The 20277-nt window shown below is 67.9% G+C and overlaps 4 protein-coding genes across 7 annotated transcripts; 3 read left to right on the top strand and 1 right to left on the bottom strand.

Annotated features, from left to right (window-relative positions):
- The first annotated feature begins 287 nt into the window (after positions 1–287).
- Positions 288–7914, top strand: ADAMTSL5 (ADAMTS like 5). 3 transcript variants are annotated; one of them, XM_072029339.1, is made up of 19 exons: positions 288–540; positions 1667–1736; positions 1818–1978; positions 2294–2354; positions 2482–2590; positions 2686–2813; positions 2914–3037; positions 3402–3485; positions 3889–4052; positions 4146–4365; positions 4574–4645; positions 4737–6432; positions 6508–6583; positions 6659–6751; positions 6942–7004; positions 7124–7203; positions 7286–7412; positions 7500–7595; positions 7678–7914. In XM_072029339.1, the coding sequence occupies exons 1-12, from the start codon at positions 473–475 to the stop codon at positions 5048–5050; spliced, it is 1575 nt and encodes a 524-aa protein (XP_071885440.1). In that variant the 5' UTR covers positions 288–472; the 3' UTR covers positions 5051–6432; positions 6508–6583; positions 6659–6751; positions 6942–7004; positions 7124–7203; positions 7286–7412; positions 7500–7595; positions 7678–7914. The 3 variants fall into 3 exon arrangements, with proteins under 3 accessions (XP_071885440.1, XP_071885438.1, XP_071885439.1); XM_072029337.1 differs by having other exon boundaries at positions 4571–4645; XM_072029338.1 differs by lacking the exon at positions 6659–6751 and having other exon boundaries at positions 4571–4645.
- Positions 7915–8649: 735 nt separating this feature from the next.
- Positions 8650–14847, bottom strand: PCSK4 (proprotein convertase subtilisin/kexin type 4). Its single transcript, XM_072029099.1, has 15 exons — positions 14674–14847; positions 13760–13864; positions 13513–13608; positions 13245–13373; positions 12517–12593; positions 12299–12387; positions 11537–11709; positions 11190–11402; positions 10861–10961; positions 10439–10542; positions 10234–10351; positions 9854–10033; positions 9509–9633; positions 9096–9215; positions 8650–9005 (listed from the first exon to the last, which is right to left on the bottom strand). Exons 1-15 carry the CDS (start codon positions 14845–14847, stop codon positions 8650–8652), a joined length of 2160 nt encoding a protein of 719 aa, XP_071885200.1.
- A 109-nt stretch (positions 14848–14956) lies between these two features.
- On the top strand, positions 14957–18979 carry REEP6 (receptor accessory protein 6). Of its 2 annotated transcripts, none has more exons than XM_072029348.1 (5): positions 14957–15092; positions 17024–17117; positions 17369–17507; positions 17741–17909; positions 18723–18979. In XM_072029348.1, exons 1-5 carry the CDS (start codon positions 14978–14980, stop codon positions 18767–18769), a joined length of 564 nt encoding a protein of 187 aa, XP_071885449.1. In that variant the 5' UTR covers positions 14957–14977; the 3' UTR covers positions 18770–18979. The 2 variants fall into 2 exon arrangements, with proteins under 2 accessions (XP_071885449.1, XP_038024932.2); XM_038169004.2 differs by lacking the exon at positions 18723–18979 and adding an exon at positions 18165–18280.
- A 103-nt stretch (positions 18980–19082) lies between these two features.
- C29H19orf25 (chromosome 29 C19orf25 homolog) lies at positions 19083–20271 on the top strand. Its single transcript, XM_027472100.3, has 3 exons — positions 19083–19173; positions 19670–19847; positions 19945–20271. Exons 2-3 carry the CDS (start codon positions 19685–19687, stop codon positions 20124–20126), a joined length of 345 nt encoding a protein of 114 aa, XP_027327901.3. The 5' UTR covers positions 19083–19173; positions 19670–19684; the 3' UTR covers positions 20127–20271.
- Positions 20272–20277: the final 6 nt, after the last annotated feature.

Genomic DNA, 20277 nt, shown 5'->3' with positions numbered 1-20277 from the left:
CCCCAGATTGCTGGGTTGGGGTCTCGGGGTGTTTTTGAGGGGGGGGCTTCAGGGTGCTGGGGTCGTGCCCCGCTCACATCCCCCGGCTCACCCCAACCCCACCATGCGCTGAACCCAGGGTCGGGGTCACCTCCACCCCCCCCCACACAGCCCCACTGAGCCTGGGTGCCCCCCCCCCAGCTCATGTCCCCCCCCCCCCACGGCAGCCTCGTGCGCCGTGGGCCCCCAAGGGTTAAGCGTGAGTTTGGGGAGGGCTGGGCGCACCTTTGGGGCTGGATATTAATAACGCGCCGGGGAGGGACGGGAGGCGAGCGGGAGGGGAGCCCCGGCCGCCCGCCCCGGGGAGCTGCGCACGCGATGCCCGCTCGTCCGGGGGGGCCCCAAGCTGCCGCCCACCCCCCCGGTCCCACCGTGGGGTCACCGGGCTGGGACTGAGCCGCCGGCACCCTTGGGTGCCAAAGCGGGGCGAGGCATGGCCGTGCCGGGGAGCCGGGGCGGTTTGGCACCCCCTGCCCACCTCGGGGGACCCCACGGTGCTGGGTAAGCCCCCGCGTTCGGCTTCACCCCGCGTGGCCTCTTCTCTGCTCTGCTTGGGGGGCTCTGGGTGGGGGGGGAGGGCTGTGGGACCCCCCCGTTGTCCCATGGGTGCCCAGAGCTCTGCTTTGCCCTGGGGAAACTGAGGCACGTGGCGCCCACCCGGTCCCGCGGCATCACCAGCCCCTCGCTGGGCTCCGACCCCCCCAGAGCCACGAGCAGCCTCCCAGCCCTGCTGAAAGATTTGGGGACTCGGGGGGGCCCCGCTGTGCTGCTCCCACCCACGCGGGTGCTTGGGGGGCAGGAGGGGATTTGTGCCCCCCCCCGGCAGCTTTGCGGCCCCCGGTCCCCGTGGGCGCAGCTCGGCAGGAGGAAACCGGCTCGGCGGGGGGATTCCCAGACACGGCCCCTTCCCCGCTGCGGGGCTGGGGCCCCCACACCCCTGTTCCAGGTGCACTGGGGCCACGGGGTGGTCCTGAGCCCACGGGGTGGTTTGGGGCCACGGGGTGGTTTGGGGCCACGGGGTGGTTCGGTGCCGTGGGGTGCTTGGGGAAATTTGGGCTGCTTGGGGGCTATGGGGTGCCAGGGGTTGAGGGGAGCTGCCAGGACTGGGGGTGCTCGGGGTCACGCATTTTGGGGTTGGGGGGAGGTGTGGGGCAGCCCCCCAGTTCCCCTCGCCCTGCCCACGCTGGGCCGGATCCGGATCCGGGCTCTCACCGTGGCTCCTGCCCAGGGCGCGACAACTGAGTCACGGCCCCGCCGCCGCCTCCGCGGCGCAGGTCTCATCCTGCCACCGCCAGCCCCGGCAGGCAGCGGGGCCGTGTGGGGCCATGTGGGGCTCAGCACGGCCGTGGGGCGTGCGTGGGGCTGTGCCGAACCCGGTGCCGTGCCGAGCCCGGCGGCGCCCACGCGGCTGCGCCCACCTCGGCGCCGCACCCTGCGCCCCCGGGACCCTCCTGCACCGGCTGCCTCGCCTCGGCTCCTTTCCACCTCCTTCTCCCTCGCCTCGGGGTCCCCGTGGGGTGCAGGGTGGTGGCCGCCCCCCTCGGTGGCCTCGCTGCCGGGACGTGGGGCACCCCACAGGCTGCTGCTGGCCCCCAGAGCGAGGGGCTCAGGGTCTCTGCTCCCGCAGGCACCGGTGGCCGTGGCGGGCGCTGCTCCTGGCCTGGCTCAGCCTGGGCTGCGGCATCGGCACCGCGCAGGTGAGGGCGCGGGGGCACCCCCGGGCTGGTCCGACCGTGCCACCGCAGCCCCCACCCCAAACATCCCCTTCCTCCACGCAGGGCTCAGCCCTGGAGGTGCTGGTGCAGGGCCCCGAGCCCCCTGCCCGTGCTCGGCCTCGCCGGCAGCTGGCTCGGGGCACTTGGGGACCCTGGGGACCCTGGAGCGCCTGCTCCAGCTCCTGCGGGGACGGCGTCGCCTTCCGCGCCCGGAGGTGCCTGCGGTGAGTGGTCCCCGCGGTGTCCCCACGCACCCCGGTGCCGTCAGGGTGCCACTTTCCACGCGTGCTCCCGCAGCTCCCGTCCCCACGCGGGGCCCTGGCCTCGTTTCAGCCTCGTTGTAGGGCGGGAGGGACGGGGAATTGGGGCGGGTGCTGGCTCCGGCTGTCCCCAGGTGGCTCCATGTGGTCCCCGCGCTCCCGGTTGCGCTCCCAGCCAGGCCACGGCTCGGCATCGTGGCCCCGTAAATCATCCCCAAGGGGACGTGGGGCTGCTCAGGGTGGTTTTCCCCGGATGAAACACCGATGCTGTGACCGCAGATCCCCCCCGGAGGAGCCGTGCACGGGAGACCCGCGGCAGTACCGGCTCTGCCAGCTCCAGGTGAGCGCGGCACGGCACAGCATGGCACAGCACGGCACGGCACAGCACGGCCCCGTGGGTTCCGTGCTCCTGGCCCCGTGGGCTCCGTGCTCCTGGCCCCGTGGGCTCCATCCTGCCGCTCCCGCAGGGCTGCCCCGGTGGCTCGGTGCCTTTCCGTGCCATGCAGTGCTCCCTCTACGATGACAAACCCATCCCGGGCACGCAGGCCCGGTACCGCTGGGTGCCCTTCTATGGAGGTGAGCCCCGGGGCAGTGGGTGCAGCCGGGACTGGGGGGGGACACTGCTGCCACCCCCACCACAACGTCCCCTCCTTCCTTTCTGGCCCCGGCAGCCCCCAACGCCTGCGACCTCAACTGCCTGGCCGTGGGGCACAATTTCTACTACACCTTCGGCCGGGTGCTGGATGGCACCCGCTGCGGCCCCGACTCCTCGGAGCTGTGCGTCGGCGGGCGCTGCCTGGTGGGTGTGCGAGGGGATGGGACCCCCGGGACCTCCAGGACCCCCTGGGATCCCCCAGGACCCTCAGTCCCTGCCCTGACGCCGCCTCTCGGCTCCTCAGAGCGTCGGCTGCGATGGGATCCTGGGCTCGGGTGCGCGGCCCCACGCCTGCGGCCGGTGCGGCGGCGGCCAGGACGGGTGCCTCGTGGTGCACCGGCTCTTCCAGGGCACGGAGCCCCCCTCCGGTGAATGAACCATTGCCCCGGCCCCCTCCATGGGTGAATGCTTTGGCTCTTGGCTCCCCTGTCCCCCCCCCCGTCCCGTTTGTGTCCCCAAGGCTTCGCCTGGGTCCCCCAGGATCTTTGGCAGCTCTTCCCAGGTCACCTCTGGGGGGATCTCTGGGGTGTCCCTTTGGTCCGTGGGGTCCCCAGGGGTGTTTGGGGGTCCCTGGGTGCACCCAGAGGCTGCCCCTTGTCCCAGTGCATGGCTCCAGTCCCCTCCCACCACCCCCTTGCTCACCCTGCAGGGGTCCCAGCCCTGGCACCCCCATCCCCACGATGCCCCCTCGGCCGTGCCCGGGCTCTGCCCTGACTCCCCGCCCGCCCCCAGGTTATTTTGGGTACATGAACGTGACCAAGATCCCGGCTGGGGCCACCAACATCAGGGTGACAGACAAGAGCCGCAACTACCTCGGTAGGACGCATCCCATCCCCTCCCAGTCCGTCCCAGTCCGTCCCAGTTGGTGCTGGGAATGGGCATGGGGCATAGACAGGGGTTTCGGGAAGGGCTGAGCTGCAGTGGGGCTGGCGCAATGGGGCCGGGCCGGCTGCCATGGGACCAGCACCGGGTCCCCGTCCCCAGAACCCCATTCCCAGTGCACCCAGGACCCCGTCCCCTGGGGGACCTGAGGAATTTTGCACATCAGGGTTCGGCTCCAGCTCGGGACCGAGGCCAAACCTCACATGAAAGCAGCTTTCTCCCCAACCCACGCTGCCCTCCCGGGGGGCCTCCAGCCCCTGGGCAGCCCCCACCCTGCCCAGCCCGGCGCAGGGGTCCCGGGGCCGTGCTCGGCTCCCTCTCACGCTCCTTCCCGCAGCCCTAATGACGAGCGACGGGCGCTACGTGCTCAACGGGGACTGGTCCATCGCCTGGCCGGGGCCGTACGAGGCGGCCGGCACCCGGCTGCTCTACGCCCGGAGCCCCGACGGCACCGAGAGCCTGGAGGCGGCGGGGCCCACGGCCGAGGATCTCCACGTGCTGGTGAGCCCCGGGGGTGGCGTGGGGCCACGGGCAGCCGCCCCCCAGCCCTGCTGCCCCCCACCCCGCCCTGAGCTCTGCCCCTGCCTCGCTCAGGTCCTGCTGCAGGAACCCAACCCCGGCATCGAGTACGAGTTTTGGCTGCCCCGCGGGCACCCCCAGCCCCCCGACACCAGCCCCCTGCGGCAGCCCCAGCCCCGGGGGGCCGGCAGCCCCCCACCCGAGGAGCCCCCGGTCCCCACGCCGCCCCCACGGACCCAGAGCCACACCACAGAGCCACCGAGAACCCCCCCTGGCCGCAGCGGGGTTGCCGCAGGTGCCTGCACCCCCCCTCCCATGCCCTCCTGCACCCATGGGTGCTGCTGTGGGAGGAACCTGGAGAGCCTGGGGGGGGGGGCTGAATGCCCAGAGCGTGGCGTTCTCCCTCTGTCCTTATGGGACAAGTCCCCCAAAATTAAAGGGGGGGTTTGGGGGTGCCACATCCCCTCTCCCCACTAAGCTGCTGCAGCTTTACCCCCATGCAGGGCGATGCGGGAGGTGCCGGCCCCCCAAGGGACGTTCCCAGCGCATCCGGCACTTCTGCCAGAGCGACTTCGGTGAGCACCAGGCAGGCTGGGGGGGGGACAAAGGGGTGATGCTGGGGGCCGTGTGCCCAGCTCAGGCTGCCCCCCACCACCCTCCCTGCAGTCTTCCGAGCCCAGATCCTGGCGCGGCGCTCGGTGGGGCAGGAGACGCGCTACGAGGTGCAGGTGCAGACTCCGTACCGGCACCGCTTCCCGCTGGTACCCCGCGAGTACGTCTGGGTGCCCGACGCCTGCGGCTGCCCCCCGCTGCTGGAGGGCCGCGAGTACCTGCTGATGGCGAGGCGCCACGTCAACTACGAGCACACCCTGAACCGCATCCTGCTGCAGCGCGACGGCTACGCCCGCCCGTGGTCCCCCCGCGAGGACCGGCTGGTGCGGGAGGCAGCGCGGCACTGCGCACCGCCACGGCCACCCTGAGCCCCCGGACACATCGCCCCGGGGGTGGCAGCGGGACCCCGGGGGTGGGAGCGGGACCCTAGGGGTGGCAGCAGGACCCCGGGGGCCACGGGGAGGCCGGGACCCCTCTGGCCACGCAGCGGGTCCTCTGCGACCCTTTGCGAGGCCATGGAGGGGGCAGCGCCCCCGGAGCCCTGTGCCGGGCACCCCGCTGTCCTCAGGGGTTGTTTGGCTGCAGGGGGGGGGAGGAGGAGGGTGGTAATTTATTTTATTTTATTTTTTTTTGCAGAAAATAAAGCTCTATATCCCTCGGGTGCTGTGCGCCCCTTTCTTGGCTAGAAGCAGACGGGGTGTCCCTTGCGCTCCCCACCCCGGGGTGCCATCTGGGTCCCCGTGCTGAGCCCCAGGAGCAACACGTCCCCATCCCTGTCCCCATCCTGTCTCCATCCTGTCCCTGTCCCCGTCCCCGTGATGGAATCCCGCCAGCCTGTGCCTCTCGGGGCCGGGGACCTGCTGCTTATCTCCCTTCCGTTGGAGGCTCGCGGGTCCTTCCCCAGCCGTAACCCAACCCGGGGCTGGCTGCGCCCCGCGGGGCCCGTGTGGGGACAGGGTGGGGGCACCGTAGGCTTGGCCACCCCCTGCACCGTGCTGTGTGCCCCAGGGGGCGTTTGGAGCTCTCCCAAAAAAGCTGGGGGCTCCCCAGTGGGGCAGTGGTTGATGGCCGAGAGCCAGAACTGGGGCAGGGCTGGGCTCCCCCAGCTGGTCCCAGTACAGCCTGAGTGGTGCCAGGTGCTCTGAGCGTGGGCAGGGGCTTGTGGGGTGATTGGGGGCAGAAAGGTGCCCTATAAAAGTGCCCCGTCCCACCTAGACTCCTGGGTGGGGGCTGCTTTGGCTTTGGGGGGGATCCCCAAGCGTTAGTGGGTGCCTGGGGGCTCTGCGCTGGCACCCTGAGGGTCCCCCTGTCCGTCTGTCCTGGGGATGGCCACCCCACGGGCAAAGAGACCCCGCAGGGAGAGCGGTGGGGACCTGGGGCTCTCGGCCACCAAACCCCGGACTCGGCGGCAGAGAGGAGGGGATGGGGGCAAGCACGTCCCGGGTCCCCCCCTGGAGCCGGTGACCCCCAGGAGGACCCCCAGGAGGACTCCCAGAAGGACCCCCGGCAGGCAGCAGCTGGCCAGGCTGCAGTGCGGTGGGGAGCGTGGCAGCCCGGCATCCCCTTCCCTCCCCCCAGGGGAAAGGGGTGAGCCCCCCCACCGTGGGGTAGCCCCTGTTTGGGGAGGGGGCCAGCCCTGGGCTGCGGGGCTGGGACTCCCCCCGAGCCCCCCATCGCAGCCCTGCTATAAGGGAGCCTACTTCTCGGGGCTCCCCGTGGAGGAGTGCCAGGACCCCGCTGTCCCCAGCCTGTGAGTATGTTTTTTTTTTGGGGGGGGTCTCCGCAGCCCCCCTGCAGCACCCAAAATCTGCTTTCCTCTGGCCAGCCCGCTCCCTGCGCCCCCCACGCCCGGCCCACGCAGGACCCGCAGCACCCCGGAGCACACCCTGGTCCTGGAGCTGGTGAGCTGGGGGGGGGTTTGGGGCGGGGGGCACGATGCTGGGGCTGGGCCTGATGCTGATGCCTGCCCCCCCCAGGAGGGGACCCTGGTCTGCTCCTCCGTGCTCGCTGGACGGCTGCCGGGTGCCGTGGCCTCCTTCACCACCTCCTTCCAGGGCGATGCCTACAAGGTGGGCGTCCTTGTGCCGGGGTGGGGACCGTGGGGGGCTGAGGGTTTGGGTCCTGCATCCTCCCCTTGCACCCCAGGGGATGGAATCCCAGGGGAGGGGGTGGCGGGGGTCCCCCGGGCTCCCCTGGGGGGCACTGCTGGGTGTCGGGTTTTGGGTGCTGGGGCTGCCTGCGGACGCTGTTCCCTTGCAGGTCCACGTGCAGCTGCGTCCCCACGTGCAGCACTTCCTCGAGAGCCTTTCCAAGACCTACGAGGTACCCGGAGCCCCCCAAAATTCCCCGGGGGGGTCTGCGTGGAACCAGGCGGGTGCTGCCGCACCGGGGTGGGGAGGGCTCGGGCAGCTCGCACAGGAGCCTTCATCTGCTCTCCCCAGATCTTCATCTTCACAACGGCGAAGCAGGATTACGCCGAGAAGATCCTGGATGTGCTGGACCCCAAAAAGAAGCTGATCAGGTGATGTCCCTGCAGAAACCCTGCTGGGGGGGCACTCCCGTGGCCGGGGGCTGCTCCCCATGGGTTCTGCGTCCCCCTGCAGGCGCTGCCTCTCCCAGCGGGACTGCCTCTGCGCCCGCGGCTGCTACTGGAAGGATCTGGCCCTGCTGGGCAGGGACCTGGCCAAGACGGTGGCCCTGGACCACACCATCCAGGGCTTCCCCTCCCAGGTAGCCGCTGGCTCTCGTGTCGGGGGGCTCACTTGCCCCGTGGCCACGATGGTTGCCCCGTGGCCAGCGCTCGCCCTCTCTCCCCAGGCTGCCAACTGGATCCCAGTGCCGAGGTGGTTTGGGGACCCCGGGGACGAGGAGCTGCTGCGCCTCGTCCCGCTGCTGGGACAGCTCTGCCAGGCGGTGAGGATGGGGCTGGGGTCCGGGATGGGGGTGGCACGAGCTGTGGGGCACAGCCCCCCTCCCATCCCCATCTCTCCCCTAGGACGATGTGCGCACCGAGGCGCAGCAGCGGCTCCCGCGCTGCAGGCTGCCTGCTGAGGACTAGGACAGCCCACGAGGAGGGGAGCGGGATGGGGAAACCCCCCCTCCCAGCAGGGACCCTGGCTTGGGGGGCCAGAGCTGCCATGGGGAAGCCTCGCTGCAGCGCTTGGCCGTCACCCAGAGCTCTGTACCGTCCCGCCGAGGGGTGCTTTCGTGGATGATTACGTGCTTGGACAAAGGTCTTGCTCTCTTCTTTGCCTCCCAAATCCTCCTCAGCTGTGCAAACACGCAGAGCCCGGGGCTGGGGGGCTCAGCCCGCTGCCACCCCGCGATGCCACGCAGGTTCGGGTGCCCGCAGCGGCCCCGTTCCTGCCGTTCGGTGGCTGAGCCCCATGCAGCAGCGATGCCCTCGGGAGGGCCCCAGCTGGCAGCGATCCCCGTGCCCCCTCCTAGCCCTGCCAGCCCCGGGCACGTTTCTGAAGGCTGCTGATCACCGGGGCCCTGCTGTGCCAGCACCACGGAGCGGTGGCTCCCAGTCCGGCTCCCTCTCCCCTGCCAAAATCCACCAGTGCTGGAGGCTCTGGCCATGTTTACTGGGGCGCAGCTGTTTGGAGGGAAGTCACATCTCCTCCTCTGCGCCTGGGAAAGGGCACGGGGCTCCGTGCTCGGCCACGCAGCCCGGCCCAGCTGGAAATAGCTCCCTCGCAGGGGCTGGGTCCCCAGAGCCGTGCAAATCCCCGGGGAATGGAAGGGATGAGCCAGGGAAGGCGGGGGGGGGAAGCCACCGCTGCGTCCGTACCCATGCACGGAGCTGGATATGGAGCGGGGTCAGCGCACAGCTGCTGGTGAGGAACGTCAGCCTTCAGAAAGGGCAGCCCCAAAGGGCAACAAAACATTTATTCGGAAGGGGAGCGAGGACAGCTCCATCCCGGGCTGGTGTCCTTCTGTCCCTGCAGCCTGGGGCCAGCAGGTGCTACCTGTAGGGCCAGCCACCCTGCACGACCTTGCGGTACGTGGCGCAGAGGATGGCCGAGAGGATCAGAACCCCACAGACCAGGAGGACTGGGAGGAGGTCCCCGTGCTGCCCATCCTCCGGGGAGAAGCCCAGCAGAGGGGGGCAGGAGTGGGAGAGCTCATGGAAGACGCGGGCAGGGGGGCACGCGGTGCAGTCGTTGGCCGAGGCGCCCCGGCACGTGTAGCAGGAGGGGTGGCAGCTGGAGCACACCCGGGATGCACTTGAGGAGGGGGCTCCCCGGGTCTGGCTGTAGGAGCGTGGGGGGCAGTAGGGCAGGCACCGATGTTGGTAGGCGTAGAGGGAGCTGCTGCACTCTGCAAAGGGATGAGGCTGGGATGTGGGGCTGCCAGGAGCCGGGGGTGCTGTCCCCTGCTGCCCAAAGGTGTGGTGAGGGGTGCGCTCACCCTCGCACGCCCCCTGCGCGTCCCGCTTGAGGCACTCGTCCGTGGGGGGGGCTGCGAAGCGCCTGGCTGTCATGTCCTCGTCTGTGCCGTGTAGGTGCAGGGTGAAGCTGCTCAGCACGCCTGGGGGTAGGAGGGCAGGATGAGGTGCTGGATGGGGGCTGTGGGTTCCCACCCTTCAGGGTTTGGGGTGTGCAAAGCGGTGGGCGTGGGGCTGGAAGATCCGGGGAAAAAAATGTTTTCCTCCAGGCTGTGCAGGGAGAGCCTCAAACCACGAGGAAATGTGGCCCTGCAGAGAGCCTCTGGCCAGATCCTGCCTCTGGGAGAGGAGGAAACCAGCCAGGTGCTAACCACAGAGGGAGGACAGCAGGGCACTGGGTGACACTGGTGACTGGGGGCCATCCCCGGGGGCCCACCTGTGTTGTAGGCATCGCCCTTGTTCTCCAGCAGCAGCGTCCAGGTCCCGTTGGGGTCCTCATCCCAGAAGTGCGTGGACATGAAGGTCCAGTCCTTGTAGCCCTGCTGGCTGGTGTCGTACGGGCTGGGGGAGAGCAGAGCCACGAGTGAGAGGCGGGAGGGAGGCTGCAGACCAAAGGGGCTCTCCACAACCCTGATTTTGGTGTAACGGGGCATTGCCAGGACTTGGGGCCTCTCTTCTGGCCCCAGGAGAGGCTGTGAGAGGAGGAGACCCCCCAGCAGCCACAAAGTCTCTGCTCTGTAACGTTCCCATCACGAAATTGCTCCCTGCGGAGTGCCCTCACCGCACGGTCACCAGCGTGGACGTGGTCCCCATGGGGCTGCTCAGGGCGAGCACCAGGTCCCCCCTGCGGCTGTAGCTCAGGGAGAGCTGGACCTGGACGTGCTCCAGCGAGCGGATGCGCTTGGTCCTCCCCGAGCAGGAGGAGGCGTCCACGGAGACGGTGAGCTTGGAGCCGATGTTCCTGCCAGGTACAAGACAGGGTGAGGGCGTCTCTCCCCCCTCCACGAGCATCCTTTCCTCCACCGTGACCTCTAAACGCAGCCCTGCAGTGACAGCAGAAGCCCATTCCTGGGCAGCAATGCCTGTTCCTGGACACTTTGCTCCAAAAAAGCTCCTGCACGAGCCCGCATGGGGTCAGACCCAGGGGACCCCGTTCCTTACCGGGGGGCACGAAGAGCTCTGAGCGAGCACCTCCGCTGGGGCCGAGTCCCTGCCCACGCCTTGGCCAGCTCCACCAGCAGCCCCGCATCCAGCAGCCCGTAGCCGTAGTGGTGGCTCACTGCGGAGCAGAGGATGGCCGAGAGAGGAGGGTTCGTGAGCTGCTCTGGGAGGGAATGCTCCCTCGGCGACTCAGCCCCAAGCTCACCCTTGCGTCCGACCCCATTCACAGCCCAGTCTTCTGCCTGCAGGTGGGCAGGTTTGGAGGCTCTGACCACCAGGTGCTGCACGTCCCGCCAGCTCAGCGCCGGGCTGGAAGCAAGAGGACTTTGGGGCAGAGGTCTCTGCCCTGGGTTAGCTTTTTGAGGGGGAGATGTGGGAAAGTTAGCTGGCCTGGCCCCATCTCCTCCCAAAAACCTTCATTGACTACATGGGAGAAAAATCTCCTGTCCCTGACCCTTCTCCTGTAGTGCCCTGGGAGAAGATGCTGCCCCGCAGCCCAAGGAGACCTCAGCTTTGCGCCCCAACCACCCTGCTAGCATAGCAAAATCCCTCTTCTTTGTCCCCAAAGGGTCCTGGCGAGTACCAGGCACTCCCAGGGGACACCCCCGTGGCCACCCCGGCACCTACTTGGCCTCCAGAGCGAGGGCGACCATTCCTGCAGCCAGCGGGGCCGAGGCGGAGGTGCCCGCGTGCTTGGCGGTGCAGCGGTGGCGCAGGTCGGTGGTCACCTGGGGGGGACAGGGGGCTCCTGGCACCGTGCAGGAGGAACAGAGGGCAGGGCTGCCAGGAGTGGGGTAACCCCAATAAATGCTCCCGCAGGCTCTGCTCTCCTGGCCCCTCCATGCCCTCGAGGAGCAGGATGCCACTTGAATAAAGGCTCCCTCTCCCTCCCCGGGTGCAAGGTGGGCTCAGACGAGCCGTGGCACCCGGTTCCTTGCCGGGGGGGGGTCACTCACAATCTGCAGCTCGCTCCTGGTGCTGCTGCTGTAGGTGGTGGTGAGGGTGGAGGAGCAGGCTTCGCTGTACCAGGGCCGCTGGCCGCTGGCCAAGACGCTGCCCACCGCCAGGGTGTAGATGCTGTTGGCGTACCCGTCGCAGTTGCAGTTGTCGTAGTTGGTGCCGCCGTTGCCCGAGGCCCAGATGAAGATGGAGCCAAGGCCCCCGCGCCCCTGGTAGAGGCAGAAGGGGCTGAGCAGGGCTCCTTGCACTCGTCCCACCCAGCCTGGAGCTTTCCTGCCCCAGCGCCCTGCGGGCAGTGGCTCTGCTCCGGATCCAGCACCCCCGAGGCCAACGCCGCGCTTACTTTTGTCACCCCTCTGTAAAAGGCTTCCGCAGCCAGCACGCCCGGCCCGTCCACGGTCCTCCCATCGTCTGTGGGACCCCAGCTGGCGCTGTAGATGTGGATGTGCTGCGGGCGCAGGCCGAGGGACTGAGCCTCCACGATGTCCATGATGGGACCGTCCAGCATCCGCACGCCTGCGGGGCCCAGCAGCGAGGGCTCAGCGGGTTCTGGCTGATCCAAAACCCCGCTCCCCTCGGGCACCTTGCACCTAACCCTGCCCCACGGCATCAGGCTCCTGGGGGGCTGAGCACGACCCCTTGTTAAACCCAGCAAGTTTTCCCAGCTTTTAACCCCGTTTGGTGCAGTTGCTTCTGCAGGGAATGGGGCCAGCGTGTGGTGTGGTTGGAGAGCTCGGTGCGGGGCATTCAGCCCCAGGAGGTGTGGAGGAAGAGCCCTGCACTGCTGCTGGCCTTGCTGCAAATCCGCAGCACCCTCTAGTGCTGTGCGAGCCCTCAGCTCAGCCCAGCCGCTGCAGGAAACCCTCGGGGCTTTTACAGCTGGGAAACATGACGCAGGGGATCACTGATAACATCCAAAGTGCTGCTGCAAGCAGCCAATCCCTCCGAAAGCCCCGCGGTCCCCCCTGGTCCTGCAGAATTTGGGTGGTGGTGACGTCGGTGTCAGCCCGAGGACAGCAGGCTGGGAGGCTCACGCTCCTCCTGGCTGTGTGAGCTGGCTCGTGACCCCCTCCTGCATGGCGCAGCAGCAGGATTTGGTGATCACCTCCAATTTTCGCGTTGTACGCAATGCCCGCGCCGCAGATCTGGTTGTTGGCCACCGCCGCCACCTCTCCTGCGCAGCGCGTCCCGTGCCTGGGGGCAGCCACAGCACGAACCGTCCTCGGTGAGGGGCCGAGGGGCTGCTGTAGGCTCGGCCCTGGGGGGTGTAACGTCCCCAGCACGAGAAATGATTTCCTCAGACAGCCCGAGGAGGAAACTCACCGGTTCTCGTCCCAGGCGTTGTACCTGGGCTGGGGGTCGGGGTCATTGCTGTTGAAGTCGTAACTCGCGAGGGGATCCTAACACAAAAAAGTGTGAGAAAACCTCATGCAAAATGTGGCTGTGCCAGCTCAGGGCAAAGGGCTGGCGTTTTGGGGCCACGAGGGTCACCCAGCCCAGAGCACCAAGGGAAGCCCCCGCACACCCAGCACTGCTCTGGCTTCTCCTGAACCTGTTGGGAGCGGGATTTCACTAAAAGAGGGCAATTTGTGCATCACTGGACTGCTTCAGTGTGCGTCCACAGGCAGTGAGAAAGCAGCTTGGAGTCCCCTGGCGTGCCACGGGTGAGTCTCACCTGCGGTGGAGCTGGGCAGGAGGAACCACAGGGCAGCGAACCCGGGCTGTGACGAACAATAGCTGATTACAAATCTCCTGCCCTTTTCCCTTTGCTCTCCCAGCGTGTGAGGGCTTACAAGCTTTACTCGCTTTGCAGCTTGCTGTAATTACATCTGGCTGTTTTGGGGGCTTGAGCACGTACGCGTTCTAACATTTCCTTGATGTAAGAACCCATTGTGGAGACACCAAGCCTTTTGATCCGGCCACGGAGAGGCTGAATTCCCCCTGCGGAGTCCCACGGGGTGGAGAAGGCTGCCAGCTCCCTCCCACCCCTGCAGACAACACCCCGAGCCTCCCCAAACCCTTGCTGCTTCTCCCCGGGGAGCTGTGGTTACGTAGTTGGCGGACAGGTCGGGATGATCCTTCTCGATGCCATCGTCCAGGATGGACAGCACAACCCCCAGCCCGGTGTAGCCCTTGCTCCAGGCAGCCAGGACGTTCAGATCGGGGTTGATGTCATTATTCTGGAAAACGGATTAGGATTGATCAAGCGGGCTGCGAATGTCCTTCAGGGACTCTCCTGCTGTCTCATCACCGCCGGTATTAGTCCTGGTGATTTGCTGAAGGGTGTTGGGATTAGGCGAGCGAGGGGCAAAGCCTCACCATGTACCACTGCTTGGGGAACCAGGGGTCCGTCGGCACCACGCTGCCGCTTCTCTTCGCGCGCCTCTTTGCTGTTTGCTGCTCAAACCACAGAACCTGGGGGGGAGGCAGCGTTGTCAGAGCCAGGCACGGCCACACGTGGTCCCCTCGCAGCTCGGGGTGGTGCTGGTACGGCCACGTCCCAGAGCAGTGCACAAATTGGGACGTGTCGGTGCTGCCACGGTGTCCCCAGCAGCCCCCCCTCTACCTTCGGCTCCCTGCTCAGGCGCAGGTTCCAGCCCCAGTGCCTGCTTAAGGACTTCTGCCTGGTTCCGCGGTGCCTGAAGTGGTAGTAGGGCTCTCCCTCCAGCACCTGCGGGCCCAAAAAGCTGCTGTAGGGTGGTTTGGAGCGGGCAGCCGGGCTGGGGATGTGCGTGCTGGCCCTGCCTGGGCTGCAGAGCCTGGGGGGCTGCAGCTGAGTGTAGGGCAGGGGTGCTGTTAGGAGAGGGGAGCTGTGCAGTGCGTGACTTTGGGTTCCCCCACCTGTGGTGTAGAGGCTGTCAGTACCTATACGGCCCTACAGGTACCTGCACAGCCCTATAGGTTCCTGTGCATTTCTATCAGTACCTGTGCAGTCCTAAAGGAACCTGTACAGCCCTACAGGTACCTACGCACTCCCACCAGTACCTATAAAGCCCTATAGGTACCTGTGCACTTCCACCAGCACCTGCACAGCCCTATAGGTACCTGTACAGTCCCACAGGTACTTGTGCAGCCCTATATGTAACTGTGTACTTCTACCAGTACCTGTACAGCCCTACAGGTGCTTGTGCAGCCCTACAGGTACCCGTATAACCCTATAGGTTCCTGTACAGCCCCATAGGTACTTGTGCACTCCCACCAGTACCCATACAGCCCTATAGGTACCTGTCCAGCCCTATAAGTACCCATACAGCCCTATAGGTACCTGCACAACCCCATAGCTACCCGTGCAGCCCTATTGCACTGCTTTCCTCCTCTCATTCCCATCCCCATGCCAGCCCACCGGAGGCACCTTAAGCCCACCCTAACCGAGCCCCTGCCTCCACCACCCCAGCAGCGCTAACACCCCAGCACCACACCACTGCTGGTGCTGTGGGGACGAGCTGGGGGTCCTTGGGGGGGACTGTGGGGGTCCCCAACCTGGCCGAGGCAGAGCAGCCCATGGCGGCGAGCCAGCCTGGCAGCCTCCCTGTGCCCGGCCGCCACCCTCACGGCCCAGCTGCCCAGGTAGACACGGGGCTCGGCAGCGACCAGCAACGACCCCAACCCCAACCCTAACACCAGGCCCAGGCCTAGGCCCGGCCTGGCCGCCATGGCGGTGCGGGCGTTGCCATGGCAACGGCGCCGCCACCTGCCCGCCCCTCCCCGCCCCGCGCCGCCGCCGCCGCCGCCGCTTTGGGCCCCGGCACCGGCCCCGGGGTAGCGGCGAGCGGGGCCCGCAGCCATGGGCACGGTGCTGCAGCGCCTCCAGCGCCTCCTCGACCGCCCCGGGCCCCTCGCAGACCTCCTGGGCCGCCTGGAGGCCCGCACCGGAGTCCGGCGGCTTTACCTGGCCTCAGGTGAGACCGGGACCCCCCCCCCTTCCTCCATGTCCCCCCGGTTCTCCCGGGACCCTCAGCCCCGCGGGGGCTCCCCGGACCCACAGGGACCCCCTCAGCTCCTCAAGGTTTTGCTGCCGGGTTGTGCTGCCCCCCCTGGCCTTCCCTAGTGCCCCCCCCCCCCCGGTTTTGGGGTCTCCCCGCGATTTGGAGTCTCCCCTCGATTTTGGGTCTTCCCCTGCTTTTTGGGTCTCCCCCCGATTTTCTGTGTCCCCCTCAATCTTGGGTGTCCCCCCGATTTTTCTGTGTCCCCTTCAATTTTGTGTGTCCCCCCCAATTTTAGGAGCCCCCCTCCCCACTTAGGGACCCCCCCCCAACCCCGTGCCCCCCCCCCCCCCTTTGTGCCCTGCTCCTGGGGGGTTTTGACCACCCCCTTCGGGGGTCCTGCAGGGCTGGGGAGGGTCTGGGGGGGGGATCAGGGAGCTGTTTGGGGGGGTGTTTTTTTTTGGGGGGGGTGTCAGCACCATCGTCCTTGCCCTCAGTCCCTGCTGCTGGCACAAGGTCCCCCTTAAACACGCCGTGACCCCCGTGTCCCCCCCACGGGGAAGCCAAGTTACAGCGGGGACCTGTCCCGTGTCCCCCCCCCCGGGAAGGAGGGCAGAGGTCCGCTCGTTAACCAGCTGCTGTTTGCTCATTAATGAGAAACCAGAGATATCTCCCCCGGGAACGGCTCCTCGGCCCCACTTGACCCCCTCCTATCGCCCCCGGCGTGGCCGTGCCCCTGCCCTTGGCCACGTGGAGCCTTCTGCTGCTTTATGGCTGCGAATATTTCCTATTTCGGTGCAAAACCTTCCTGGGGGGTTTGAACCCCCCGGGGGCAGCTCGGTGCCTTCTGAGCCACTACGAGGGCTCTGGGGGGCTCTCGGGCACAGGACAGGTGCTTGGGGGCAGCTCCATGGGGTGAATCCTTCTCTGGATCCACAGGGGAGAGAGAAAACCCCTTTTCTGCCTGATTTTTTCCTAATTTCCCTCCTCACGCTGTGGGTTTCACACCCTGGGCCCGTCCCTCCCTGCCCCCTGACACCCCAGGCTCCCCCCGTGCAATCCAAGCCTCTCCTTTGTGCCTTACGTAAATTCCTCCGGGGGCTAAACTTAGCCCGTGAAATCCATCCTAAGGCTCTTTAGGGCACGAAACCCAGAGCTGCCCGAACCTGCCTCTTAGTTCTGCGTGTGGGGAGCCGCCACCGCTGTCGTGGGGGTGCTGCTCCTGCTCCCCCCAGCCCCCCTCTATGCTTGCAGAGCCCCAGCACCCCGGGGTGCCCACGCGGTGCAGAAATGCTGCCGTGAGCAGCTGGGGGCTGATCCGTGCTCCGTGCCCCCTTCCCCTAATTCCTTAAGCCCCGGCTTTCTGCCTGCTGCAGGGTAAGGCGCTTACAGCGGGGGGGTGTTGTAAGCAGGGCGAGGAGCTGAGACCCCGCTGGGGTGACACCAAATGCCCTTGACACGGGCTCTGCGGGTCCCAAGGGTGCTCCCCTGGCTCCTCGGGCTCCTCAGGTCCAGCCTCTGCCAGCGTTTGGGGAGGTGCCAAGCAGCCCAAGCTTTGGCTCGCGTTTAATTTAATTTAACGATTTAATTTGATGACGGGGGAGCAGGGCTGGCTTGCTGTTTCTCAGGGGGCTGAGTTCCCAACACAAGCACGTGCGGAGAGCTGCAGGGAGGGAGGCTGGGGTGAGCCCTGGGGCTGGGGTCCCTCCTTCCCCCCCGGGCAGGCTGGCTCCAGGTGGACTCAAGGTGCTGAGTGTTTGCTGTGGGTCCATCCCCCCCAGGCCAGGGAGGGGACAAACGGTGACCAGAGCAAACTGGGACCAGAGCGAACAGTGCAAGCCCCGAGGTTTGGCTCTGCTCAACTGCCCCACCACGAATCCTGGGGTCTCCTTTCTGCCCCCCCGCAGGCTCCGTGGCGTTCCTGGGGCTGTACCTGGTGTTTGGCTACGGCGCCTCGCTGCTCTGCAACCTCATCGGCTTCGTCTACCCCGCCTACGTCTCGTAAGTACCGCGCTCACTGCCTCCCCTGCCCTTGCCCGGGGGTCTCCCTGGTGGGCGGGCAGCCCCCCAGGAGCTCGCTGTGAGTAGGAAGCTCCCGAGAGCCTGGTCCCAAAAACACCAGGGCCTGGCAAGGTCCCAGTGTGAGCCAGCAGCGCCCAGCTTTTGGGGCAAGTGTGCTGGGGGCTCTGGGGGCCGTGCCCACCCCAGCAGTGAGCCCGCAGAAGCAGTGACCTGTCCCCTGCCACCCGCAGCATCAAAGCCATCGAGAGCTCCAGCAAGGAGGACGACACCACGTGGCTGACCTACTGGGTGGTTTACGGCGTCTTCAGCGTAGCCGAGTTCTTCTCCGACACCTTCCTCTACTGGTTCCCCTTCTACTACGTCGGGAAGGTAACGGCGTTTTTTTTTGGGGGGGGGAGCAGGGGGCTGCGGTTCCTGGAGTCCCCTCACCTGATGGCTGAGCTCGAGGGGATCCGAGCTGGCCCTGTCCTGCTTGGGACAGCTCAGTTGATCTCCTGGGGCCTCCAGGAGCTCCAATTTGGGGCAGGACGGGACCAGAGCACCCCAGCGGCTGCCTCGCCCTCCCGCCCCCGACCCTATTGCATCTCCCCCCCGCCTCGCAGTGCCTGTTCCTGGTGTGGTGCATGGCCCCCGTGTCCTGGAACGGCTCGCAGGTGCTGTACCACAGCGTCATCCGGCCCTGCTTCCTCAAGCACCACCAGGCCGTGGACTCCGTGCTCGGCGACCTCAGCACCAAGGCGCTGGACGCGGCCTCCACCGTCACCCGAGAAGGTAGCGGGGGGGGGGGGCGAGCATCCCCGTGTCCCCCCCAAATTCTCCCCCTCCCCATCCTCCCCCCATGCTCCTGCCCCTTTTTGGGGCACCTCCTCGCCCCGAGGAGCCTCGGGCAGCTCTGCCTTCCCACCGGGACCCCCCCAACCCAAGCACAAGGAGCAGGCTGCGCCCCTCGCAGCCCCCGTGGTCCCCCCCCCCGTGGCCCCCCCAGCCCCGTAACCCTCTCTCTTCTCTCCACGCCCCCCGGTGCAGTCCTGCAGACGCTGCTCAGCAGCAGAGCCCGGCTGGCGGCCGAGGTGGCCCCGCAGCTCAGCCTGTCCGTACGTAACGCTGTGTGCCCCCCCCCCCGCTGACCCCGGCTGTGCCGAGCCCCTGCTCTTGCAGAAATCAGCGGGGGGATCGCGCACAACCGCCCCCGACCCCACATAGAGCGGGTGCAGCACCTGCAGAGCCATCCCATAGTACGTGTCCCTGCTAGAAGCCCCCCCGGGGGGGCGTCCCGTAGCGTGTGTCCCCCCACAAAGCCCCCCCAGGGGCCATCCTGTAGCGCATGGACACGTCCCTGCTTGGAGACCCCCCCAGAACCATCCCGTAGCACATGTCCCCCCCCCGCAGCCCCCATAGAGCCGTCCCATAGCACATATCCTTGCTTGAAGCCCCCCCCGGAGCCATCCCATAGCGCACATCCCTTCTAGAAGCCCCCCACGTGAAGCCCCCCGGGCTCAGCCCAATCTGTGCGCCCCCCCACATGGGGGCTGTGGCTCCTGGGGTCTCTCGTGGCCCTCACCCGGCCCCCGTTCTGCCCCACAGCCTCCAGGGCAGCCGTGAAGCTGGCGCGGGATGCGAAGAGCGACTGAGACACTGGGAGAGCACCGGGACGATACTGGGACGGCACTGGAATGATACTGGGATGTACTGGAACGGCACTGGGATGATACTGGGATGGCACTGGGACGGCACTGGGAGGGCTCTGGGGTAGCACCAGGACCCCACCAGCCCCAGCCCCTCCCCCCGGTGCCCCCCTCGTGCCCTAACCCCCAATAAACCACCCCCTCCCCCCCCCCCCAGCCGCCTGCTCCTCCCTGCGCCGCCGGGGGGGGGCGCTGCGGGTCCGTGGGGGGAGGGGCTAGTGTGATGACGTCATTGGGGGCGGGACATGTGTGATGACGTCACGGGGGTGGGACCTATGTGATGACGTCACGGGTGGGGGAGGGGGGAGGGGAGGAGCGTGGCGGTACGGCGGCCGCGAGGAGGGCGAGGGGTGAGCGCGGGGGGGGGGGGGGGGAAGGAGGGGGGGTCTGTCCGGGGGTGGGGGGGGTCTGTCTGTCTGTCTGTGGGTAGGGGAGGGGGTGGGCTCTGTCCCGGAGGGGCCAGCGGGTCCGTGTGTCTGGGGGGGGGGGAGGGGGGCCGGCTGTCTGTCTGTCCGGGGGGGGGGGGAGGTCCGTGTGTCCGTCCAGAGGGGTCTGTCTGGGAGGGGGGGGGGTTAAACTGAGCCAGGGGCAGCCCTGCTGGGGCTGTCTGTCTGTCTGTCCGGGGGGGTCAGGGCTGTCTGTCTGATAGGGAGGGGGGGGGAGGTGTCTGTCTGTCTGTCTGGGGGGGCCAGGAGGGGAGGGCACCAACCTGTGTCCGTCTGTCCTGGGGCAGGGAGGGGGGGCCATCTGTCCCCAGGGTGGGCAGGGGTGTCCGTCTGTCCTGGGGTGGGCAGGCTGTCCATCTGTCCCCCCATCATCCCCCTGCCCCCCCCAACCCCCCCCTAGGTCCCCCCCCCAGCCATGACCTCCAAGGCCAAGCGGGTGCTGCCCACCCGCCCCGAGCCACCCACCGTGGAGCAGGTTCTGGCCGACGTGGGGGGCACGCGCCCGGCCGACCCCGTCCTGCTGCTGCCCGCCGAGCCCCCCCGGACCCCCGGCGGTGACCACGACGGCCCCGTGCCAGGTGAGAACCCCCCCCCCAGGGGGGCATTTTGGGGAGGGGGGCAGCGGGATGGAGACCCCCACGCTGCCCCCCCACCTATGCTGATTTCCCCCCCCAGGGCAGGAGGCGGTGGAGGAGGAGGAGCGGGAGCGGCTGTACCGGCAGAGCCGCGGCTACGTGGAGATGAACCGGCGGCTGCGGGAGGCCCGCGGGCAGCTGGCGGAGAAGTGCCAGGAGCTGCGGCGGGCGGGAGCGGCGCTGGAGCAGGACATGGCCGAGACAAGGCAGAAAGCCTTCTGAGCCCCCCCTGGGACAAGGAGGAGGAGGAGGAGGAGGAGGCGAGGGTTTGCATCCCGGGGGCGTTCGCTGGGCCCCCCCGGGATGTCTCCGAGCGCTTTGGGGTGCCCCCACGGCACCGGCGGCGCTTGGTTCCGCGAGGACTCGGCGCCTG

Source organism: Anas platyrhynchos, chromosome 29 (genome assembly GCF_047663525.1).
Source record: "Anas platyrhynchos isolate ZD024472 breed Pekin duck chromosome 29, IASCAAS_PekinDuck_T2T, whole genome shotgun sequence".
In the NCBI taxonomy this organism is placed as follows: Eukaryota; Metazoa; Chordata; class Aves; order Anseriformes; family Anatidae; genus Anas; species Anas platyrhynchos.
Note: the sequence above shows the minus strand (reverse complement) of the source record. Positions and strands in the feature narration are given on the sequence as shown.